The following is a 24,404-nucleotide window of genomic DNA, read 5'->3' as shown; positions in this document are numbered from 1 at the left end:
GGTGGTGCTGCTCATCGCGCACAACTTGAGAAGAACGCGTAGTGGGCGCCGGTGTTGGTGTCTTGGAGGCCGCCACGCCATTGTCGGGCAGCATGGCAACGCCCCTGGAGGGCCCCGCGCCGCCTGCGGGGGGCCCAACTCCGTCTCTGGAGTTTGCAGTGTGCGGTCCGTCACCTGGCGCACGAACGATGCTGCTCGCCAGGTCTGGACTGCCAGGGTGATGTGGGTGTTCGTGGGCCGCGCCACGGGTTCTTTTCGCTACCGGCCCGCTACTGGTCCGCATCGATACAGGCAGTCCAGTTCCGGATGAACCGATCGCCATGGTCGTCTTCCTCTTGGGAGCCATGGCGACGAAGAGCTGTTCGACTAGCTGCTAAACCAGATTCTCACGACTGCGCCCCCTACCTGGCACGCAAAAGATGTCGGTGGAAACGACACCTATGGGATCACGGGAATCCCTACTACGGTTGCGGGGGCGTGGGGTTGTGAGAAGAGCGGGATTAGCAGTCAGCACAAACACAAGGGTCCTTTACCCAGGTTCGGGCCGCAAGGATGCGTAATACCCTAGTACTGCTTTGGTGTGTATATCAGTGTTCTTGGAGTTCTTGAGCTAGCTACGATGAGTGCCACTTGTCCCAGGGTCCGAATCCTTCTCCTGGATGCGTTGGGCCTCCTTTTATAGGCAAGGGGATCGCCACAGTGGCACACAGGAGGTGGCATCGGTGTACGGTGGCTAAGCTTATCGCTTAGCCATTACGGTACAAGACGCATTTAATGCGCATCTTAGGTGTCCCTCTCGCTTTACCGCCGCTCCACCCTGCTTCGGCACGCGCCCGGGCCAGCGAGGCGGTCAGCGCCATGTAGGCTGGCAGGCTGCTAAGGTGGCGCGGTGGTAGGGCCTTCATGAAGATTTGCATGCCACCACGTAGGCATGCACTGAGTTGGCTTGGAAGCCTCACGTCGACACGCAGGTCCTGCCTAGCTGGTGGGCTGGCAGCTGCATGGGAGCGACGGTGGAAACTTGGCTGGGCGTGGGCCTGGCTGTGGCCCTGCGGATGTCCTCGGCAAGGGCCTTGCCGGGGCCCCGGCAAGGGTCTTGTCGCGGCGCCGTGGTCGTCCCCGGCAAGGATCTTGCCGGAGGTCTTGCGGGTCTCCTCGGCAAGGATCTCGCCGAGGTTCGTCGTCTTCTAATCCTTATCCACCTATGTGTGCTTCTTGTCTTCACAAAGATCTGTATGCCAGCATAGAGGTGCCTCCCGAGCCTTGGTCCCAACGTGGTTGGTGGTGTTGGAAAACCTGGGGCTCAAGGGTGGCGCGCTCTGCTAGCATTGGGCAAGTTGCCCCGGCAAGGTTCTTGCCGTGGCTGCGAAGGCTGCCCCGGCAAAGGCCTTGTCGGGGGAGTCCACCTCATCCTCTTGCTCTTCGTGTCTCTGTCTTGGCATTGCTTCGACCCCGTCTTGTGGCCTCGGTCTCCTTCCCTTGCCTTGCCAAGCGTGGCCTTGGGCGTGGCTCTGACTGCCTGTGCACAGGTAGAGGGGTGCAAAGTAGAACCCCTACTTTTGTACACCGACATTTGTCATGTCTGTGGGATGGAACGAGAGAACTCCTTCCATGTCTTCTGCAAGTAACCATTGGTAGTGGGCATTTGGGAGGTGATGACGCATGATTGGGCGAAGCCGCATCCAAAGAACGTTGCCAACACCAAGCATGAATGGCTACTACACCTCATCGACACATGCATTGAAGACGAGTGGCTTCCCTGCCCATGATGTCGCTGTGGTCATGGTACGCCGGTAATGACGTGATTCATTTGAAGCCTACACCCCCATCAAGGCGTCGCATCGATTTCTAGGGAGCTACATCAACTCATTGATTTGCATCAACACCATCAGATGGTTGATATTGCAGGAGAGAAGATGGTGATTCGTATGGTTGTGGTTCACACACTAGCTCACGGAAGATCGCACCCAAAGGTCACCCTCCGGAACGATGGAGGTCACCGCCTACGGGCTAGCTGATACTAAATGTGGACGTTGCATACTCCGAGTCCGAAGGTAACAGTGGTGCAGACATGATTCTTACGAACATCACGGGAAATATTGTGTTCTCGTCTTGCCGCTGTTTGTTCAGCTGGACGAGTGTCGTGGAAGCGGAAATGAAAGCATACAAGGAGGGCCTCACATTACGCTAGAGTGGAGCACTCTACCTTACATTATGAAAACTGATGGCTCTACTGTTGCAAATATGATTAGGTAGCCGAAAGTAAACATGTCCCGTGGGGCGGCGCGGGCGGGGGGGGGGGGGGGGGGGGGAGGCGTTTGAAATCACATCTACCAGACGTGATCAGAATGTACTTAACCATTAGTTGGTGACAATGGGACACACTAGCCCTAAAACAACGGTGTGGTTAACATCTGTGGCACGGAGGAGATTGTAAACTTGGGCATTGCATATCAAACTCATCCGGTTTAATAAAAAAATCTCCTTTTCTAAAAGGAAATACTCTAACTCTATAGTGATAAACTTATAAAAATGGCCCTACAAGTTTGTCCTTTTACATCCACATTCCTAAAAAGCGAAAAATACTTGGCTCAGGCCCTCACTCCTCTAGCATTCATTTCCTTCCTTCCTTTTCCTCTCCCCCGGCCTACCGTCGTCGAATCCTCTACCCAGGCCACCGTCGTCGAACCCTCTCCCCCAATCACCGGCCTCCTTCCACCGTAGCGCGCCACCTCGAAGGAATTCTGGTCTCAAAGCCGCCGTTCTCCACCTCTCCTCCACTGGACAGGCGTGTAGCGGAAATCTACCCGGAAATGGATTGATTTCTTTTGTAGGTGACGAACCCTAACTTTCTTTCTGGAATGGGCACCCCGATCCAGCATTCGTTGCAGATGTGTTTTCTGCATACTAGAGTACTAATTGCAGTTCATCCTCCAAGAGAAATCGGGGGTTCAACTGAACCCCCATGCCCTGTGTTAGGTCCTGATTCCCTGTGTTCGTTGCGTAATGCACCATCGACCTGTTAAACTTAAATGCCATTTATGTGAGGAAGTTTAATCATTTATAACCAACTTCATGTTTTTAGAAATCAGTAGGTTTTAGACAAATTGCATGAATTTGATCAGCTCTGCTGCCGAAAAAGTATATTTTTGTATTGAGTCATCTATCGTCTTGAATTGGCCTGTTGGGAGCAATAATCCATATGTTGCTACATGTAGTGGATTAACCTCCTGGTTTTCTTTTGTCGCATTATACACCACTTGTGCAGTTCACTTATTTTAGCTCTGTTCAAAGGCTTTAAATTTATAAAGCTACAAAGGCGCAGATCCAGCTACAATATGATATGGACTCTCTGATAAATTGCCTGTGCTAGTTACTTTGTACTGTGCCTTATTTGTTTGGTGTGCAATTTGTATCTTTTCCAGGCCTCACTTGTGGTCTTAACATCGGAGTTCATGCATCCATTCTTGAACTGCATTTCACATACACCACATTAGGGAGCTGCTCTATACTAATATTAACAAATCTTCGAAAACAAAAGTTGGCACCTTAAGATTTTTGTGGGATGCTGAGTTTTATTTATACTCATGTAGTTATCAAACTAATGTCTTGATTGCAATTGCTACTGAAGGTGCACTCTCCGCTACTTAGAAAATTGGATTACACCCTACATGAGAAGAAAGTATGGGTGTGGCACCAGGAAGCAAGGCAGAGAGAAAAGCAGCATTAGATGCTGGAGCATGGATGTTCAATGTTGTGACATCTGTTGGTATAATCATGGCCAACAAAGCCTTAATGGCTACACATGGTTTTAGTTTTGGTGAGACAATGCTCAGACGTTCAACTTCACGTGTGTTATCACTGATCTATAACTAACTGTGGTTATGCAGCAAATGTATCAGATTTCTTCTACTAATGTTGTGTGCCATGGTTTGCTTGTACAGCTACAACGTTAACTGGGCTGCATTTCCTAACCACGACCTTGATGACATCAGTAATGAAATGGTTGGGATATATTCAGCCATCGTACTTACCATTGCAAGAACTAGTAAAATTTGTCTTCTTTGCAAACTTATCAATTGTTGGGATGAATGTTAGCTTGATGTGGAACTCTGTTGGATTCTATCAGGTGAAGAGAGTAACTAAATTCTATTCAATGTTAGAATGTAATGCATATACTAAATTGCACTTTCTGCTGTTTCAGATTGCCAAGTTATGTATTATTCCAGTTTTGTGTTTTCTAGAAATCCTCTTTGACAAAGTTCGTTACTCAAGAGATACAAAGCTCAGTATAATGCTTGTCCTAGTTGGTGTTGCTGTGTGTACTGTAACTGATGTTAGTGTGAACTCTCAAGGGTTGATAGCTGCAATAATAGCAGTCTGGAGCACTGCACTACAACAGCATGTGAGTATCCTGGGTGCTTGAATCTGTACCTTGTTTGTGCACATTCCTAGCAGGCCTTGTCCTAATGGGATATGTGATGTATCTACCCTTCTTTTTTTCCTGCAGTATGTTCATCATCTTCAACGGAAGTACTCGCTTGGCTCATTCCACCTCTTGGGTCATACTGCTCCTGCTCAGGCAGCGTCGTTGTTAATATTTGGTCCTTTTGTGGATTTATGGTTGACTGACAAAAGAGTTGATACTTTTGGTTATACCATGGTAGTTACGGTACGTGATGCTTTATTCTGAATCAGTTTGTTTCTTATTTCTTTATAAATTTGTTGCATCAGAAACTTATCTAGTCCTCGCCAGTTCTTGTAGCATTATAATTTATATCTGTAGGCTTTTAATGATCATCGGGGGATCAGGATAACATGTCTGTCACTATGAATATATTACTGCTGAGAAGTGATGTTTGATATGAGGGTAACTGCAATCTGTATGATTTTCAGTTTTATATTATCCCAGGTATAATCTAGTGTTCAGTACAGAAAATGTCACTCTCAGTAGTCATCTTTGTGTATATTTGTTTCCTCTTGATTATTGTGAAGCAAACAGATCTTACAGAAACAGATTGTACAGATCAACCCTCTAAATAGTATTTCATAAGCTAACATGTGATGCCGTTTGAAATGCTAAAATATGGCACATTATAATACAGGAGCTGCTCCAAATAATATAGAAGCATATAGGTCAAGTATGCCTGATTTAGAATAGCTAGTGAAGTTCTACCGTCAATGGCAGAGTAACGTTTCATATATATGCTTCTTGTGATATATATAAAGTACCCCAGTTATTTGAAATTCTAGGATATGAGCATGGGAACATGGTTTGGTTTGTAACCGTTCTCTTGGTTGATAGTTGTGTGACCTAAAATACTTTTACCAGAGTAAACTGGGGACTAATGTTTCCTTTTTCACTCTTTTTTCAGTTCTTCATTGTATTGTCATGCATAATTGCTGTTGGTACCAATCTAAGCCAGTTCATATGCATCGGACGATTCACAGCTGTCTCGTTTCAAGTTCTAGGCCACATGAAGACTATTCTTGTGCTGACCCTGGGTTTTTTCCTCTTCGGAAAAGAGGGCCTTAATTTCCATGTCGCACTCGGCATGACCATAGCTGTTATCGGCATGATTTGGTACGGGATTGCGTCGTCCAAACCAGGAGGCAAAGAGCGGCAGGTTTACATACCAATCAGCGAGAAAACACAGAAGCACGGCATACTGTCATCGCAGTCTGAGCTTGATCTGAAGGTCTGAGGACTGAGATTAGAAATACAGGGTTGTTGAACTAATAGCAGGGCTAGCAGCGCTATTGAGCATCAAGTTGCGGCAATCCGATTTATTCTCTTCATTCATACAGTTTTTCGACGTTTCCGTTTTGTAGCCACAGCTAAAGGAGAGTACCTGAGCGAAATGAAATTGACTTTACTTTTCTGGCAAATGTCACAGCCAAATATAGTGGTAAGATAGTATACAACATTTTGATTTTGTAACTCTGTAGATCTTCACAATAGTATAAGCTATCCAAATATAGTTATTACAGTACACTACATAGAGAGGTGACTTAGACTTCATGTGTGGTGGATATGAAAATCTTGTTTGGCTAGCTAACTTATTTTCTTTATAATATCGTGAGGATTCTGAACATCTGAACATACGAGAAAACGTGAGGCGTCAACCATGGGATATCTGAATTTATTCAACTCTAATGTGATGTATGGTCCAGATTAATACACCAACTCATCTCGGTTTCAACTTCAAAACAACTACTCCCTCCTTTCCTAAATATTTGTCTTTTTAGAGATTTCAAATGGACTACCACGTACGGATGTATATGACATATTTTAAAGCGTAGATTCACTCATTTTGCTCCGTATGTAGTCACTTGTTGAAATCTCTAGAAAGACAAATATTTAGGAACGGAGGGAGTACAACATATCTGGGCTTGTGTCCTGCAAAAACTTGTATTAGCTGCGGCAGATTCTAGCCTGCATTTAAGCGGCGGCAAAATAAGCAACCTGCAAGTACACCTTCACCTCTACTGATTACACTTCCCTCCAGTAATTATGGCATGGTGGTCAATTACAGAAGGTGTTCAGAAGCAATTATGCCATGGTGAACGGCTTAACATGTCATTCTTGAAATTCTAAGATTGCCAGAGTTAAATGGTTCAACAGCTCAAAGGAAACACAATAAGAGGAAGAATAGACTTGGGAGCTCCAACATAAGCATACTGGTCAAATTAAACATCATTTCGAATTGCTTGTCGTTTACAAACCAAGCCACACACAAAATTTGAAGTCAGGTGTCCCCTGGAACTTCATGAAATGATGCAGTATAACACTGCAGAGTCCTGAGAAGCTACTACAATTACCCGTGATGATTGCATATACTTGCATCCCCTTCTTATGTCCCGAAATACACTTCCAAACCATTTTTGCCTCAGCTAGTTCTCTATCTCACACACAGTTCCTTAACCCCTCTTACATTTTCAGATGCACATTTGCACTAGCCAATTACCTGAACAGGTTCAGATCAGAATGGATGAACGCTGTGTGGGATATGAATGGAACGTTAGGATACATTCCTGAAAGGGCACACCTCATACACTCGACAACTGTGAAGATCTGAATGAAGGCCAGTGTCATCCAGAAATACGCCATTGGTTTACCCTGAAAGACAATGCTTGGATTCCAGTTGCACATGGTCGCCAGAGCCTGAGAGCCCGTGTCAAGAAGAATGGCCAATATGATGTGATAGCGCAAAAAGTGCGGCGACCACTTCCGTCTCACCACAAAGAAGTAGACAGTCATGAAGATCATCAGGAAAAGCCATCCAGGGACTAGTGCCATTGTATCAATGAAGGCATAAAACAGCCCAAACTGTTGCAAGTATGGATGAAGCTGGTACACAGCATCCGCGTGCGACCACATGTTGTGCAGTGGCAGAAGGTAAGGTACACATGCCAGGGTCCTCCACCACCATTTGGGTTTAGAAGATAGTTCAGGGTAGCTGAATGATGCTAAAGATGCCTGACAACTAACTTGAGATCTTGGGTGCGAGCTGCGGATTGATGGCAATGGCTTGAAGGGATTGTTGCCCATTACAGAATCATACTTTGCGAGAGATGAAGATACAGCACGAGCGGAAAAATCAAAACAAGCTGAAAGTAAGAAATATCTTGTAAGGCAAGGTTGGCATAATAACAACTATGGATAAATATAATTCAGTTTCCCAAAACATTAATAAGTAACGTTAACACATATAATTCACTGTTCAGGAAAGAGCAAATAAAAAATAATGTGGAAGTTATATTCATGATAACTTTACATCTGTATACTTGTAATGCAAGTTAAATTTCAAGATACCATTACGTGTCAATATGAAATATTTTGCTTGTAACTTCATATTATAAAGACAATAGACATGACATGATCTGCAGGCCAGATATTGTCAATGCATGCATTATGTAGAATTTTCTGCACCATAATTGTCTAATATTTTTTTCATGCATCACGAACAATAGCGTGTAATGCCAATCCTACCACATTGTGAATATGTACAAGAACAACTGTAGTAATGTTTTGCATTAACAGATTAGTGCTCCCAAATCTTCGTCCTTCCTCATATTTAGAGAAACAGTAACACAGGGGCCATCAAGCACATTGGATCTTTGGGAATAATATAACAAGATATAGAATATCCCTGACATACTCTATTGATAGCATCTATCAGTGAGCTAAAACTTTACAGTCCTTATTCTACCAGTAAAACCATAACAACTTGAAATTAACTCAAGCTTTCTTAATCTAACTTTGTACTTCCATTTTATCATTTGAGAAACAAGTGTTCAAGAGCTTTCAAAAAAATCATGAAAGGAAATGCTCTCCAATGATATTGTGCAATATTAAAAGCCTACGTTACTCATGAAAGCCTAGGAAATCTCAGCCCACCAAGTGAATGGTATCATTAAGCATTTAAACACAATATGATTACATCCAACCGTATCCAGACATTTATTCAGCTGCCAAATACTCCCTCCGTCTCAAAGTTGTACTAAGCTTGAGACACTTATTTTGGGACGGAGGGAGTATATAAGATTATGTAACACTGGTTTATGATGTAGAAATAAAAGCTCCTTCACAAGAGCCCAGGAACTAAGAGTACAGTCACAGTGTTTTGCCCGAGTAAAATATCCATAAGCAAGAAAATGAATACCTCTCAGAGGGGGGATTTTCTTGTCACAACGAAGTGCCGATGCCCGCAACTTGAGAAACGCTTGTTTAGAAAAAACCGGTGATCTTGCAGGATATCCGTAGCGGTTTGCAGCAGGGAATCCAAATAGCTGAGAATTTGCAGTCGCAGTAGCTACTCCTTGACAAGGCAGCATCGTGTGCAAAGCAGGATCTTGGACAAAATCTGCAACTATGAAAAATTCCCGATTAGCCTAGCCAAGAGCAGTCGCAACTAATGGACAAAACCACATCTCATTGGGCTATGAGGGGTTACGTGAGAACAGGTGGAGGATAACAGTGAATATGTAATCAAAATGTGCCGATTATTCCAACTCTTAATAACATGGATAAACCAAGTGGTGGACGCATGACTAAATCTCATACTAGTATGGTGGCAGTCAGGGCCGGATCAAGATGATGTGCATGCTGTACATCTCACAGCTAAAATTATCTGAAGGTCAGTGATTTTTAAGACACTGGTGACAAAGTGGTCATACCTCGGAATCAACGGCAAAAATTACGGACGGGGTTGGGAGAGCAAGGACGCGACGAGGTAGAACGGGGACGCGCGTGGGAGGCCGATGTGGAGGGCAAGGGGGAGGCCCCGGCGGTGACGCCAAGGGAGGGCACGGCGGCAGCTTAGAGTCGGATTGTGGGTAGGTCAGGACTCGCGACAAGATGAGGTGCCAGCACAGAACGACGGATAGGGTGTGACGATGGAGAGGTTCCAGGGTTCTAACGACGAGGTTGACGAAGCCACGCAGGTGATGACGGCAGAAGCAGTGGTAGCTGCTCCTGCACAGAAGTTCGCCGGAGGAGCGGAGGAAGAGATCAAGAAGGAGAACAGGGCGCGGCCGGAGTGCCGGAAAGCTGTGGTTCGATTCGATGGCGGCAGCGAAGTGAAGTGCGCGCGCGGCGGCGAGGCCTCTGCCGTAGGAGGATGAGGAGGTGAGAGATGGAGAGAACCGCCGGCGTCGGGGCGGAGGAAGGGGGCGAAGAGGTTCAGAGATCCATCGTCAGAGGAAGAGGAGGAGAAAGAGGAGATGGAGAGCTTACCGGAGAGAGGCGACCGTCGTGGTCGGAGGCGTCGCCGGCGGCACCGCGGCTCCGCTCGATTTCTTGCGCCGCCGCTCCGTCGCCTCGCGATAGGCTTTTGTGTCGGCTCCGTGGACTCGAATTTCTTTAGCCCCGTGAATCGGAGGGGATTAGGCAATTTGGGCTGGGAAAACACACGCCAGGCCCTTAACAGAGCACTTGTTTCGGCCCAGTTTTTTCGGCCGGTTCTCCCAAAATTTTGAGGATGTGCGCGAATGTTATGTCTAGCTTATAGCGAGGAAGTTTACCTCAAGCGCGTGCATGTATCGACGGGCTATCGGGCACAATAGCTTGTTACTCTTTTTTGATTACCTTCCTCGCGTATGTATAGGACCGAGTTTTGTTCGGTTGTTGGTCTGTTCATTGATGTGTTCGTTCGGTTTTCTAATGCATGCTTAATACTCCCTCCGTTCCTAAATATTTGTCTTTCTAGAGATTTCAACAAGTGACTACATACGACGCAAAATGAGTGAATCTACACTTTAAAATATGTCTACATACATTCGTATGTTGAGTCCATTTGAAATGCCTAGAAAGACAAGTATTTGGGAACGGAGGGAGTATTTTTCAAGTGCTTGATTAACATTTTTAAATATTTATTTTAATATTTTTTAAGTACTTAAATAATATTTTTAAATACTTGTTTAATATTTTTTAAATGCTTGATTAACATTTTTTAGTTACATGATCATACATATTTTTCATACACATTTTATTTTTTGTACTGATTTTGTACACATGAGAAACATTTTCTCTATATACGTTTAATTTTTTAATGCTTGGGTAATATTTATTTTCAAAAATTTTATGTAAAGTTTTTAAAATATATTTATTTAGAATATTTGGAAGTAAAAAATTAAAATAAAAAAGTGGAAAAATAGGAAGAAAGAAGAAGAAGTTGTGCCGTGCCCCCCCCCCACCCTCCCCCGAGCTGGGCCAACCCATCTGGCGCTCACGTTGACACAAGGGTTTCCTACATCTTGCTATAAGTTAGTGAGGCCTGAAAAGGACTTGGGTCGGTGGAGCAGAGATACCTTTGGGAACGTCAGAAAAGAGATTAAGAAGTTAAAACAAATGCTCGATGAACTAAAGAGTGAACCCTTGCGGACTGGACCTTCTCATGCAGAGCTAAAGATTAACGAACGGTTGATAGAGATGTATCACCGGGAGGAGATTATGTGGCGTCAAAGAGCAAGAGTGGGGTGGCTGTCTGCTGGAGATAAAAACACCAAGTTCTTTCACCCGCGAGCCAGTCTCCGTAGGAAGAAGAACATGATAAAAGCATTACAGAACTCTCTTGTTGTGGAAATAACAGACCCGGGAGAGCTGAAAGCCTTAGCGAGTGGTTTTTACCAGGCGTTATATCAGTCTGAGGGGGTGCAAAATATGCAAGCAGTCTTAGATCAGGTGCCCAGAAAAGTGACAGATGAGATGAATGCCATTTTGTGTGCCCCTTACACAAAAGAGGAGGTTAAAACTGCTCTTTTTCAGATGTTCCCTACCAAGGCACCGGGGTCCGACGGTTTTCCGGCTCACTTTTACCAACGCCATTGGGACGTATGTGGAGATGAAGTGACCAGTATAGTTCTCCGAATTGTAAGAGGTGAAGAGAGCCCGACAATGATAAATGATACAGTGTTGGTATTAATCCCAAAGGTAAATAACCCAACACTACTTGCTCAATTTCGTCCAATAAGTTTGTGCAATGTTTTGTACAAGATAGCATCTAAGGTGATATCAAACATACTGAAAGTAATTCTGCCTGACATTATATCTGAAGAGCAATCTGCTTTTGTCCCTGGGAGGTTAATCACAGACAACATCATATGTGCTTATGAGTGTTTGCATTTTATGAAACGGTCAAGGGCCAAATCAAACAGTTTTTGCGCCCTAAAATTGGATATAATGAAGGCGTATGACAGATTGGAGTGGGATTATCTCAGAGGAATAATGATAAAATTGGGATTTGATCAAAACTGGATAGATACAATCATGGGTATGATATCTTCTATCTCCTTTTCAGTTTGTTTTAATGAAGAAAGGCTTGATTCTTTTAATCCTACCCGAGGTATTCGGCAAGGAGACCCAATCTCCCCCTATTTATTCTTGATTGCAGCAGAGGGCCTCTCGTGCCTCCTTAAATCAAGTTCTCAGTCGTCTTTGACAGGAATCAAGCTGGCTCCCACGGCTCCCACCGTGAACCATCTCCTGTTTGCGAATGATAGCCTGTTGCTATTCAAGGCCAGTGGGGATGGATCAATCGCGGTGTCAAACCTACTTGATACTTATTGTAATGCTTCTGGACAAAGGATCAACAACGAAAAATCTTCGATATTCTTCGGTAAGGGCTGCCCGGCTGTTTTGAGGGAAACTGTGAAGAACAACTTACATGTTCACAACGAATCGCTGAGCGAGCGCTATCTTGGCATGCCTACTGATGTAGGTCACTCGAAGAATGGAACATTCAGATATCTTCGAGATAGGGTGTGGGAGAAGATAAAGGGGTGGATGGAAAAACTTCTCTCATCGGCGGGGAAGGAAGTCCTGATCAAGTCAGTAGCTCAGGCGATTCCGGTATTTTCAATGTCTTGCTTCAGATTACCCCGAGGGCTTTGTGACAATATTACATCCACCATTCGACAGTTCTTTTAGGGTTCTAAGCGAGGACACAGGAAGCCAAGTTGGGTAGCATGGGATATTCTAACAATGCCAAAGCACTTGGGAGGGCTAGGGTTTAGAGATTTGGAGATTTTTAACCTAGCACTCCTGGCTAGGCAAGCTTGGAGGACATTAACAGATAGTTCCTCACTTAGTGCAAGGATTTCTAAAGCTGTCTACTTCCCGAACTGTAATTTGCTGCAGGCTGAACTGGGAGCTCATCCATCCCAAATTTGGCGGGCTGTTTTGGACGGAAGGGACATTTTGTCTCAAGGGCTCATACGTAGAATTGGGGATGGAGAATCCGTGAGTATATGGCACGACAACTGGATCCCGAGGGACAGTTTTAAGCGCCCGATCACCTCGCTTCAACATAACCCACCTGAGAGAGTGGGAGAACTCATTAACGCTTCATCAGCAAGTTGGAACAAGGGCCTGGTCCGGGCAGTTTTCACTCATTTTGATGCAGAAGCTATACTCAAAATTCCTTTGTGCACGCGAAGGGTGGCAGATTTTTGGGCATGGCATGAGGAAATCAGGGGTGGCTGTGAGATCGGCATATCGCATGATCCTACGAACGAAGCAAAGCAGAGAGGCGTGGATGTACGAGGAGGGGGGAACGTCGTATGATCGCAGCGAGACAAGCAAGTGGGCAATGATATGGCATCTCAAAGTTCCCTCAAAACTGAAGATGTTCGTGTGGAGGCTGGTGCTGCAGTCTATGCCAACGGGAACGGTTCTGAAACACCGGAACATGGCGACAGAGGATACATGTTTGTTATGTGGAGCAGTTGATACATGGAAGCATGCTCTAATATCATGCCCGATGGCAGCAAGTATTTGGGCCTTGCCCCCTGATGATCTGATAGGAGGCATGCTTGAGCGGGCTGAAGAGACCCCGAAAGAGTGGCTCTTTGCTTTGTATGAATCTCTGAAACAGGATTTTTTTGATCGACTAGTTGTCACCCTATGGACAATCTGGAGAGTAAGGAGGAAAGCCATTTATGAGGATATTTTTCAATCACCCCAGTCGGTTGACGACTTCATATCAAACTACTTGGGTGAGCTGCGGTTCATTAATACCAATTTAACAACACAGCCTACACCTGCAGTTCGAAGATCTTCTAGCTGGGTAGCACCGACGGCTGGCAATGCCAAAATTAATGTCGATGCAGCCGTTTCCAGGAGAGGAGGTGGCTCAGTTGGCGTTATTTGCAGGGACCAAGACGGAGGGTTTTTGGGAGTATCTTTGCTCTGTTTTCCGAATATTTCAGATCCTCCAACTCTCGAAGCCCTAGCCATTAGGGAATCTCTTGCTTTGGCAGATGACTTATATCTCAGACGAATTCAAGTCGCCTCCGATTGCAAGCCTGTGGTTGAAAGCTTACACAAGGAAAATCGGGCAAGCTATGGCGCAATAGTACATGAGATACTAGATCACTCTATAGCTTTTGAATTTTGCAATTTTAGTCATGAGTTTAGGAGCTTTAATTATGAAGCTCACAACATAGCGAAGCATGCGTTATCTCTCGGTGGTGGCCGCCATGTTTGGTTAGGCAACCCCGGGAATTTACCATCCGTCCCTATAAACATTATGACGAGTTAATAAAGCTTCACGACGTTGTCTCAAAGAAAAAAAGAGTAAGTGAGGCCTGAGAATTGGACCTGCCCTCATATTCTTCATGAATCTTGAACCCATTTTTTCCGCTTATCAAAATTCTGGGAGACAATCAAAAGAAATTGGTTGTATGCTTCCCTCGCCTAAAGATTTTCCATGCGCTTTACAGTATTTTGGTGGTCCATTTTCGTCCGCTCCTTTGTTTCGTTGCGTTTCGCTCATTCGTTTTGTTTTTTCCTCTTTATTTTTTTGTTTATTCACAAGTTTCTTTGGGGTTTTCACTCATTTTTTATTCTTTCATGGTTTTTTTCCTTTGTTTTTCTTAGTTTCTTTCTCATCTTTTACATGTTTTTCCTTTTTTTCTCTTAATTTTCCTTCGTTTCTTTGTTTTTATTTTTCAATTTGTTGGCTTTCTTTGTTTTCCTTTGTACATTTTTCGTATGCATCAGGAACAGTTTTAGACACATGATTAACATTTTTAAATACATGATTAATACTTTTTTAATTTATATTGTCTTGATGTCTATTTTTTTCATACACATTGTACATTTGTTTATATATATCAGGTACAATTATTATATACATGTTTAAAATTTTGGAAATATATGGTTTACAATTATTTTAAACATATATTTTTATGTCCATTTTTCCATAAGCATTGTACATTTTTTATATACATCAGGACCATTTTGTGTATACAGGTTTAACATTTTCTAAATATATGACTAGTATCTTTTAAATACATGATTAACACATTTAACCTTTTTTATACATCAGGACGCCGTATACATCTCCGACAATGAGTAGTTCAGGCAACTCAACTAGCCAACCACCTCACCTACATTCCCTTTTCTTAAAGGAATGAAAGTAAATAGTCTATTTAACCCATCTCCTATACCACGTTTGCATAAAAACAAGTTAATTTAGTGACCGGGTTTTCCCGCACTTAAGTAGATATTTCACCAACTCATCTTGAGTTGGTGACACCATGTTTTGGAGAGGCAGGAGGGGGAGTTGATGAAATATACCCCCCCCCCCCCCCGCCCCCCGGTAAGTTTTGTGTGGATAGCATGATAATTCAGACATCGCGGACCTGATAGCTTATATACCCCAATCATGGTAACTTCACCGACTGGGGGAGGAGGGTGAAATATCCCTCCGGTAACTTTTGTTGTGTGAATAACATGGTAACTCACACTCCGCAGACCTAATTACTTATGTACCCCGGTCCTGAAAACTTTGTCGGCGAGTGGGGGTTGAAACATACCACGGTAACTTCTATTCAAATAACATGATAACTCATACATGCAGACCTGATAACTTATGCACCTCGGTCTTGATAACTTTGTCGGCGGGGGTGGGGGTGGGGGAGTCGTCGAGACATACCACGGTAACTTCTATGCAAATAAAATGATGACTAACACATCGCAGACATGATAACCCAACATGAAAAAGTTGTTTGAAAACATATTTCCGGTAACTTCTATGTAAATATCATGGTAATATACCACACCTATGATGATAAACTATGTACAAACACCGCGGTAACCTTTGACCCGGGGAAAAAGCTATTGTAAACATATGTCTAACCACTTTTGTCTAGATAGTATGAAAATTTAGAAACAGCATACCTGATAATTTATGTGTAAATTGCATGGTAATGTACGCACCGCAGACTTGATAACTTATGTATAAACATCACGATAACTTTGACATGCGCAGGGGGGGGGGGGGGGAGTTGTTGAAAACATCTTCACCTCCTCCCGATAACTTGCATGATAATTTACACACACCAAAGATGATAAAATATGTAAAAACAACGGGTAACTTTAGACCCAAGAGATTTTTTTTATTAAAAACATACACCACCCCACCCCCGACAACTCCCGTGTAAGTAGCAAGATAATTCACACACATTAGAGCTGATAACCTATATTAAACATGTATGCATGCATTAGAGGAGGAAAAATAGATATCATCCTAGATTCTCCAGTATTTTTGAAACTTCAAAATGTTTTATAGCTCAAACCATCGGTCCGATTGAAACATCATTTTCACATAAAAAATCCACCACGGCGAGACCTACGAAATTGGATCTCAGGTTGATATGTTCTGACTTTTTTTTTGCGTGCAATGAATATTGGAGGAATCATGTTTAAGCTTTGATAATTTCTGTGTAATTAACATGATAACTTGTCTCAACTCGCATGATAACTTGCGTAGCACACATGTGGTAACATTTTACCAAAAAAAAGTCGTCGGAACATACCAACAATGGATCTAGTTTCGAAGGTTTCGTCGTGAGAAATCTTTTATGTGAAAACTTTTTTTAACCGGAGCGACAATTTGAGCTACAAAGTATTTTAAATTTTTAAAATAAAGAGAATCTTTGCTGACATCATCCTGATTTTTATTAGTTTCAAGCATGTGCCAACCATGCTGCATGCACGGGTGCGCTAAGGATAAAAGGCGGGATTGCATGCGTTATTTTTAGCGTTCGTTCGGATTTGTTGTTTAAATTTTGACTAGTCGGAAGTTATTTAGTATGTACTTTTCAGTTGCATAGTGTAATATGAATTTAAGGTATCAAATTTGAGGTATGCAGTGCAACAGACACAAAATGGTGCGTCTACGGATGTATGAGGAGTTATATTTGTCATATGCGTATGTAGATGCTCTAACTAAATGGAAAGCCAAAATAAGTCGAATCTTGATCCTTCTGAAACTACCCAAAACTAACAGCAAGTCAGGATAACTTACAACGACACAAGCCTCCTTTAGTTATCCTGACTTGCCATTACCAGCTTCCAGAAGGCATGCATGCACAGCACCTTTACGAGTGTCATCCACCCGGCCAAGGAGAGCTAGCCGGAACCCTGAGCCGAAACGCAACAACGAGCGAGCAAGACCCCTGACCTAACTTCGATTCTCTAGCTAGCTAATTGATCCCGCTATTACTAGCTTCTGCCCTCTTCACCATCATCACATGCCATTGAACGGCGAGCTCCAGTTGTTGGAGTACCCGTTCGCCCTCGCGATGCTCACCGTTGACGCCGCCGCGTATGGGTCGGCGCCGGTGCTCGCCATCGCCATGGCGTCGTACCCAATATTGAGCTTCCCTTCTTCGTCCCCGTAGCTGCAGGTGCTTCCCTGGTTGGTGGCAGTGCTGCTGTGCCCCTGTTCGTCCACGACGGCGCTAGCCGGCATCAGGAAGGCGTTGCCACCGGTGCCCTGCTGGTACCCGCCGCCGCCGCCGCCGTTGTAGACCGTGGAGCTCGACGATGCCTGGAAATAGTTGTGAGCGGCGATCCCGAGGTGCAGCTCCTGGAGGTCCTGCAGGTTTTGCGTGGCGACGGTGGCGTCCTGCTCGGGCTTGCACCACCCGCGAGACGGCTGGGCGACGTATGGGTAGTGCACCGAGAGCGGCGACGGCTGCTGGAATGCGATTGTCGGCCAGCCGTGGTGGTACGACGCGTAAGCGCCCATCCCGACGTCGGTCAGCTGGGAGATGACGCCGCCATCCATGCCGGCCCGCCAGATCGTGGCGCCAGCCTCTGGATGATCAGCGGCCTCCTTGAGGCGCCTCGCCGCGCCACTCACCGCCACCGGTAGGGTGCTGCTCTGGAGGATGGTCTTGACGTCGTAGCGACTCATGTCGAAGTTGGTGACGGCATTGAGCCCACGGAACTTGATCGCCGCGATGTCGTAGGCCTCCGCCGCCTCCTCCTCGGTGCCTACGGACGTACGAGAGGATGTGCACGATATTAGGATGCATGTTTAGCTAGCTAGCCTCCCCCCCCCCCCCCCCCCCCCCCCACCCAATTGCATGCATGTGTTGTGACGATGTACGTTTCATATTGCATGCATGCATGTATACATAGGTGGCTCTAGGATGCAAGTGTGTGATTCAAATCACTAGTGTTTTCAACTTTGCCCTTGACTCCATGCCAAGGTTTTCTTAGACAACTTTGAGACAAAAACTTGAAAAAGTACATTTGGGACAGAGTTAATGCAGTTACCACTATTTTATTGCCCCATAGGGCAACATATAGAATATCTAACCTTCAGCTCTACGAGACGAAGAGTTCAAGAAAAAAGTAACTAAATAAGTAGTACTGGTCGATGACTTAGATCTTGGAGCTATACCACTATGACTAGTCATAATTTAGTCTTAAGGATCTTCATTAGTCCAGCAATTAGATAGGCTCCGAAGAGAGGGTTAATTATATCTGATCAATAACTTACTGAAGGTGCCTAAGTAGAGATCCTTGTTTCCTGCAACCCGCCCAATTCTTGCTTGCCATCTCCCATGCTGATGGTGCCTGGTAACGATCTCACCTTATATAGTTAGAACTTAGAAAAAAAAAGATATAACAACCATTTGGATAACTATCTAACATACATGTTTGCTTACATGCATGCCTACTAATTCTAAGAATACATATCGGACATTAGCTATTTCCAAATGACATAAATTATTATGGTTTGTAAAACATAACAGACCGAATTACCTAGTAACATACCTAGTCACACCACGATATTTTGACGCACCACGAGAAAATCCGCTGCTATTCCTGCATTTGTCGGATCAAGTTATTGATAGTGCAATATTCCATTTACTTGTGTGTGATAGTTCAGTATGAGATGAACGTCGGCTAGCAATAGTACCTTCTTAGGTATGCGATGTATTCCTGCCTAGTCATATGTTTCATTTCATCCACCTCTTTTTCGTAGGTATTAATCTACCATTGTAAAAAAAATATTATGTTCCAATAAAAATAGGTTGAGATGTTTTGCAGAAACAAAAATAGCAATGCAAGGAAAAAGCGCCATAAAAATAGTTTCAGAACTTGCTTACTGGGAAATTTGTTGTTGTTGTTGTACCCCAATACTTGAGTGCTGCCAAATCATAAGCCCTTGCTGCCTTGTCCTCCTTGTCATAGCCACCTAAGGTTTCATGATCACAATCATAAGGTGGAATAACTGAATTGGTAAACTCCAATGAATAAAAATGGCCAGAGAGTAAGGCAAGCATACCTAGATAAACTGATTGTGGGGGACAATATATTATCATTCCCAGAGGTGATGGTGATGCAGTCATGCAGAGTGTTGAGGCAACACAAGATAAAATGCTTAAATAGCACATCACGGGTGTATATATCGTTGTGCAATGGAGAGAGAAATAGGAAGTATATAGCCATTTTTATTACCTTGCCTACCCTTGCGACTCTGCCCTTCTCTTCTGCAGCTATTGTCCCAGAGATGAGCCTCATAACGCCCTGTCCATCTATGTCTGAGAAGGAATATTGAAGAACATAAGAATATATATAGTTAGCACATTCAAAATGTACATGTTGTCGTTAAAAATACATCCATTTCTAATGTACATGTATGTGCAAGAGTATGTTGATCAGAGAAAATAAAAGCATCAATTTCATTTTATATGAATTTGTATTCATCATTCATTGAAACACATTCGTTTTGAGAGGTCTATAAAAGAGATCTCTATATAAAAACTTCTGTGTTTATCCAGAGAAAAAGCAAAGATCCGCACTATCTATTTGTGTTGGGTTAGCTAGAACAGTTAAATTAGTTATACCTCTTATTTTGGCGCGTTCGGGTTATAGTGGTGTAGATTAGTGTAGAAGATATCATAAGAGTTCCGGAGAAGAAGCAGTTCAAATTAGCTATAGTACGAATCATGTTGTATACTTGTGCATTTTGGAAACCCGGCGACTCACACTTTTGGGCTGGCCTAATGGCGACAAAGAAACATCTCTTTCGCTTTGGGTCTTTCGCGATAAAGGGCGGGTCGGAGATTCGTTTTTGGGAAGACATATGGCTAGACAATGCCAGTCTCCGAGAACAATATCCAACCTTATACAACATTGCTCGCGATAAGAATAATACTATTGCGCAGGTGCTCAATTCATCCCCACCGAATATTTCGTTCAGACGGGATTTGATTGGCCCCCGACTTGTGTCATGGCATAATCTTTTATCCAGGTTGGATTCGATTAACCTGGCAGAAGGCCGTGATGTGTTTCGCTGGAACCTTACTACATCCGGGTCTTTCACTGTAGACTGCACTATATGTACCGTGCGCTCACACATTCTAAGGTACCTGTTAGTAATAACAAGAAAATTTGGAAGTCCAAGATTCCATTAAAAGTGAAAATTTTCATGTGGTATCTTCGTAAGGGAGTTGTGTTAACTAAAGACAACCTCGCATGACGCAATTGGCAAGGGAGTAAAAAGTGTTGTTTTTGTACTCATGACGAGACAATCAAACACCTCTTTTTTCAATGCAAGTTTGCACGTTCTACGTGGTCAGTCATCCAAATAGCATCAAATTTGCATCCACCCACAAGTGTTGCCAATATTTTTGGTCATTGGTTGGACGGTATTCCAAATAGTTTTCAAAACGCTAATAAGGGTGGGAGCGTATGCCTTAATTTGGTCGCTTTGGCTATGTAGAAATGATTTGATTTTCAATGGAAAAAATGCTTCTTCTTTGCAGGTTATTTTCCGGTGTACGCACTCGCTACATACGTGGTCTATTCTACAACGACCGGAGTACCAATCGCTGTTCAAGACGGTGTGTACGAGATTGGAGCAGGTGGCTATGGAGGTTTTTTCCCGACATGGGTGGCAGCATAACCTTCGGATCGACCCACCACCTCCTTCGACATAGGCATAGTATCGGTCTACAGGACTCTACTGTTGCCGTTTTGTCGGTTTTTATTTAATGATTTTTTTGGTCGGACTTTCGGATTTGGTTGTATGCATCCTAGTTATGCAGAGGCCGGGTGTTACTCATAATACTTTGTATCCACTTGATGCTACATTTTGAATTAATAAAATCGCCCTTTATCGAAAAAAAAACTTGTATGAACAAGTAATTCAATCCAATTATGAATCAACGTTTCTTAATTACCCAGTGAGCTACATATTACTTGTTAGTTATACATACCCGACCATTGATCGGTTAGGTGGCATGATGGATGTGCTGATGGCGGCAAGACACGTATTGCTTCGCCCCCTAGCCATTGATCTGCCAGCCACTTGGTGGCCCTTCCTTTTTCTTTTTCTTTTTATTAGGGCACATTTGTGTTGTTGCCCCAGCGGGGTTTATGTTTATTTTTTCATGTGCTTGAGCTTTGTTGTATGGATGTGGTGGTTCTTTTATCTATAAAGCAGGGTGAAAGCCTTTTACCTAACTGGTGGATGGAAAATGGTAGCATCTATATACTAATCATTGGATAATAAGTCGATTTGTCACCTTTTCTCTGTCAACGAATTATATATGTGCTCAAATAATCACCAAATTACAGGCACAAAATCAAAGTAGCTTGCAGTATCCCGACTAGCATAGATCCTTTATGTCTGTTTAAAGAGTTTCTCGCGCTAGATTGATTGCCCAATTTGAAATGCTAGTATACTAGCCCAATTTGAAATGGACTAATTAGTGTAAGTCATGGATCAACAAATTAATGTGAAGAAATCAACCAGTAATTATCAATAATATAATGTTCTAACCTTGTTACACCTCGATATATCGACGTCCTTTGCCCGAATGTGTCGATGGACTTCCTCGCGACAGCTTCTACGGCACCGCCCGGCGAATCCATGGTGCCGCTGGCCCGCTTGTTCTCCGAGGAGGTGCTCTCTGAGACTCCCCCAGTGGCACTGCCGCCGACCGCAGCCATCGGCAAGTGCGATCCTGAGCCCGTGCTCATCGAGAGCGCCAGGCTCTGCGAGCTCCCCGCCACCACCAACGCGCCGTTTCTCCCCAGCGCATCGAAGCTGCTCGCGCTTGCGTCGGTGCTCATCTCCTCGTGGGGCTGCGGCTGCTGCACGGGCGCCCCGGTATGCGACTGCGGGTGCGGCGCTTGGGGTACCTGGTTGTTACGGAGCCAGCTCTTGATCATAGAGAGCTCCATGGTGTTGCTCCCGCTGTTGCTGTTGGCGCTGGTCGCCATCGGGACTCCGGAGAACAAGAAGCCGCCGGCCTGATCTTGCTCGGAGACGAACGAGTTGCCACCGAGGAAGTCCTCAAGCTTGGGCTCGGTCTCGGCCTCCATGGCCGCCCTCTTGCCGCCGACTGCGCTCGACCCGACGAGCATCGAGAGCTCGGACGCACCGCCGTTATAGTCCAGATCACCCCTCATGTTCCAATCTACAGCCACATCAAATAACAAGAAACCTTGAATGGGAGAAGTGATAGATACATACTTAGATAACAATGGATCGGGGCGCATGCGGCAAACTGGCTAGCTTCTTCCACTCACCGTGGGTTTCATGAGTGAAGGCCTCCGTGATCCCGTACGAAGGCTGATGGCCTGGCACGCCAAGTTGAGCGTCGGGGGCTGGCTGCGTGGGTAGGCCATAGAAGTCACTGGCGCCGGAGATGTCGATGCCGGCGGGCGGCGAGCTATCCTGATGCGGCTGTGGGTTTTCTTGGCCGGAGAGCGAGAACCCCAACCAGTCGTTTCCAGAAGCCATTATGGGAAGGCCGCCGATCGATAGAACAGCCCGCGGGGCTAGCTACGATAGATTAATAGTTGGTTTCTTCCTGATGAGAGCAATGGAAGCATTGGTGAGGTAAGGTGGAAGCTGATAGGGGAGGAGGGTATACCTTTTTCAGAGGCACCTAGAACACTAGCTACATTTGGGTCAATGTGGGAAGAGTGTAGGAGTGGCCAGAAAATTATCCTGGCCACATGAGAGAAGGGGGGAATGTGCTAGGAGAGGCAAGTATTTTTTTTTTGAAACGGGCAAAAAAGCTTTTGCCTCATATTGATATAGGAGAAGCAAACGGGGGTATGGCAAGAGCCAAAAACAACAAAAAAAACGAGGAAGGGGGCGACCACCACCCCCGACACAGGGGGAGGAGGATCAGCCTACAAGTTCCGCCAGATTTTTAGCACCAGCGAGGATCCAGTCCTTCCCCTCTTCCCTAATCTTATGCATGACAACCGATGGCAGGGAGGACTTGTTGTTGAAAACTCGTTCGTTCCTCTCTTTCCAGATCTCCCAAGTGATGAGCGTGATAGCTGAGCGCAAGCCATTTGGGGAGGAGGTGGTGGACTTCGAAACGGCCAACCAATAGTCCACGACTTTAGGCCTACCCTCCCCGATGCTGCTGATGAGGTCTGGACAAGACAGCCAAGAGGCCGCGGCCGTCCAGATACGTCTGGAGAAGCGGCACTCAAAAAGAATGTGCCGTGCCGTCTCAGGGGAGGTACGGCAGAGCTGACAAGTAGGTTGGTGCGGCCATCCGCGTTTCGCCAAGCGATCGGCGGTCCATAAACGGTTCTGGACAGCGAGCCAGGCGAAGAAACGACACTTTGGAGGGGCCCAGGTCTTCCACACGATGTTCCCGAACTGGCAGGGCAAAGAGGCAAGGAACTGGACCTTGTAGGCGGAGGTGGCCGAGTAGCACCCATTAGGGGTCAAGGACCAGGTAATGGAGTCCTCAGTGTCAGGATGAAGCTGGATATCCGACAAGAGCTCCCAGAGGCGGACGTATTGTTCCATGTGATCGGCCGTGAACGCATCCACCGCTATGTCCGAGATCCAGTTGTTATCAGCGAGAGCGTCCTGGACCGTCCGATTCTTCCTCTTGGAAGCCTTGAAAATTAGGGGAGCCAGGTCTTTTGGCGGGGCACCATTGAGCCATGAAGACGACCAGAAGGAGGCCTTGGCGCCGTTTCCGATGGTGACGCGAGTAGCCGCATTGAAGAGGTCAAGGTCGGAGGCGTCGTTGGGTGTTTCAGAGCCCACCCATGGCTTCTCAGGAGCCTTCCACTCATACCATAACCAGCGAAGCCTCAGGGCCCGGGAGAACCTCTCCAGGTCCAGAACCCCCAAACCACCGAGCTCCTTGGGGCGGCAGACCTTTTGCCAGTTGACTTTGCATTTCCCTCCACTAACCGCCTCCTTACAGGCCCAGAGCATGCCACGACTGATCTTCGCAAAGGCCCTGAGGATGCCTTTGTCAGCCTTTAAAGCCGTCAGCAGGAAGATTGGCATGGAGGAGAGCACGGACTTAACCAGAGCAGTGCACCCGGCACGGTTCAGGAACTTTCCTTTCCACGGGCTAAGACGAGCCACCGCTTTGTCGATGTAGGGTTGAAGGTCCACACGCCTAAGTCTTCCGAGGGAGAGGGGCAACCCCAGATACTTAATGGGGAAGGGGGTTGTAGTCGCTGGGAAGTTCGCCAGAATCTCCTCCAAGTTAATGTTGGCGCATTGGATGGGGGCGATGGAGCTCTTGGTCACATTTGTCACGAGGCCAGAGACTACCCCAAAACTCTGTAGAATGGAAGCAAGGCCTTCCACATCATG

General features: G+C 45.2%; 3 protein-coding genes across 4 annotated transcripts; 1 reads left to right on the top strand and 2 right to left on the bottom strand.

The window, feature by feature from the left end:
* The first annotated feature begins 2,583 nt into the window (after nt 1-2,583).
* On the top strand, nt 2,584-6,072 carry LOC123137467 (UDP-rhamnose/UDP-galactose transporter 6). 2 transcript variants are annotated; one of them, XM_044557240.1, is made up of 6 exons: nt 2,584-2,830; nt 3,632-3,820; nt 3,945-4,129; nt 4,205-4,405; nt 4,511-4,672; nt 5,376-6,072. In XM_044557240.1, the coding sequence occupies exons 2-6, from the start codon at nt 3,685-3,687 to the stop codon at nt 5,703-5,705; spliced, it is 1,014 nt and encodes a 337-aa protein (XP_044413175.1). In that variant the 5' UTR covers nt 2,584-2,830; nt 3,632-3,684; the 3' UTR covers nt 5,706-6,072. The 2 variants fall into 2 exon arrangements, with proteins under 2 accessions (XP_044413175.1, XP_044413176.1); XM_044557241.1 differs by having other exon boundaries at nt 2,593-2,834.
* A 594-nt stretch (nt 6,073-6,666) lies between these two features.
* Nucleotides 6,667-9,902, bottom strand: LOC123137468 (protein TIC 20-I, chloroplastic). The gene is made up of 3 exons (XM_044557242.1): nt 9,740-9,902; nt 8,667-8,873; nt 6,667-7,611 (listed from the first exon to the last, which is right to left on the bottom strand). The coding sequence occupies exons 2-3, from the start codon at nt 8,836-8,838 to the stop codon at nt 6,965-6,967; spliced, it is 819 nt and encodes a 272-aa protein (XP_044413177.1). The 5' UTR covers nt 8,839-8,873; nt 9,740-9,902; the 3' UTR covers nt 6,667-6,964.
* Nucleotides 9,903-16,849: 6,947 nt separating this feature from the next.
* On the bottom strand, nt 16,850-22,663 carry LOC123134231 (AP2-like ethylene-responsive transcription factor BBM2). Its single transcript, XM_044553512.1, has 9 exons — nt 22,346-22,663; nt 21,594-22,233; nt 19,265-19,347; nt 19,092-19,100; nt 18,913-19,001; nt 18,723-18,796; nt 18,578-18,628; nt 18,300-18,376; nt 16,850-17,788 (listed from the first exon to the last, which is right to left on the bottom strand). The coding sequence occupies exons 1-9, from the start codon at nt 22,557-22,559 to the stop codon at nt 17,037-17,039; spliced, it is 1,989 nt and encodes a 662-aa protein (XP_044409447.1). The 5' UTR covers nt 22,560-22,663; the 3' UTR covers nt 16,850-17,036.
* Nucleotides 22,664-24,404: the final 1,741 nt, after the last annotated feature.

This window comes from Triticum aestivum, chromosome 6B, assembly GCF_018294505.1.
Source record: "Triticum aestivum cultivar Chinese Spring chromosome 6B, IWGSC CS RefSeq v2.1, whole genome shotgun sequence".
NCBI classification, from domain to species: domain Eukaryota; kingdom Viridiplantae; phylum Streptophyta; class Magnoliopsida; order Poales; family Poaceae; genus Triticum; species Triticum aestivum.
Note: the sequence above shows the minus strand (reverse complement) of the source record. Positions and strands in the feature narration are given on the sequence as shown.

Excerpts from the sequence above, each read along its gene's own strand:
- LOC123137467 (XM_044557240.1), top strand. The coding sequence starts at position 3,685 with ATGGGTGTGGCACCAGGAAGCAAGGCAGAGAGAAAAGCAGCATTAGAT. Across the intron at positions 4,406-4,510 it reads GCACTGCACTACAACAGCAT|TATGTTCATCATCTTCAACG; the intron begins GTGAGTATCCTG and ends TTTTTCCTGCAG. Across the intron at positions 4,673-5,375 it reads GTTATACCATGGTAGTTACG|TTCTTCATTGTATTGTCATG; the intron begins GTACGTGATGCT and ends CTCTTTTTTCAG.
- LOC123137468 (XM_044557242.1), bottom strand. The coding sequence starts at position 8,838 with ATGCTGCCTTGTCAAGGAGTAGCTACTGCGACTGCAAATTCTCAGCTA. Across the intron at positions 7,612-8,666 it reads GAAAATCCCCCCTCTGAGAG|CTTGTTTTGATTTTTCCGCT; the intron begins GTATTCATTTTC and ends TCTTACTTTCAG.
- LOC123134231 (XM_044553512.1), bottom strand. The coding sequence starts at position 22,559 with ATGGCTTCTGGAAACGACTGGTTGGGGTTCTCGCTCTCCGGCCAAGAA. Across the intron at positions 18,377-18,577 it reads AAATATCGTGGTGTGACTAG|GCACCATCAGCATGGGAGAT; the intron begins GTATGTTACTAG and ends GATCGTTACCAG. Across the intron at positions 17,789-18,299 it reads TCTCTACTTAGGCACCTTCA|GCACCGAGGAGGAGGCGGCG; the intron begins GTAAGTTATTGA and ends GTACGTCCGTAG.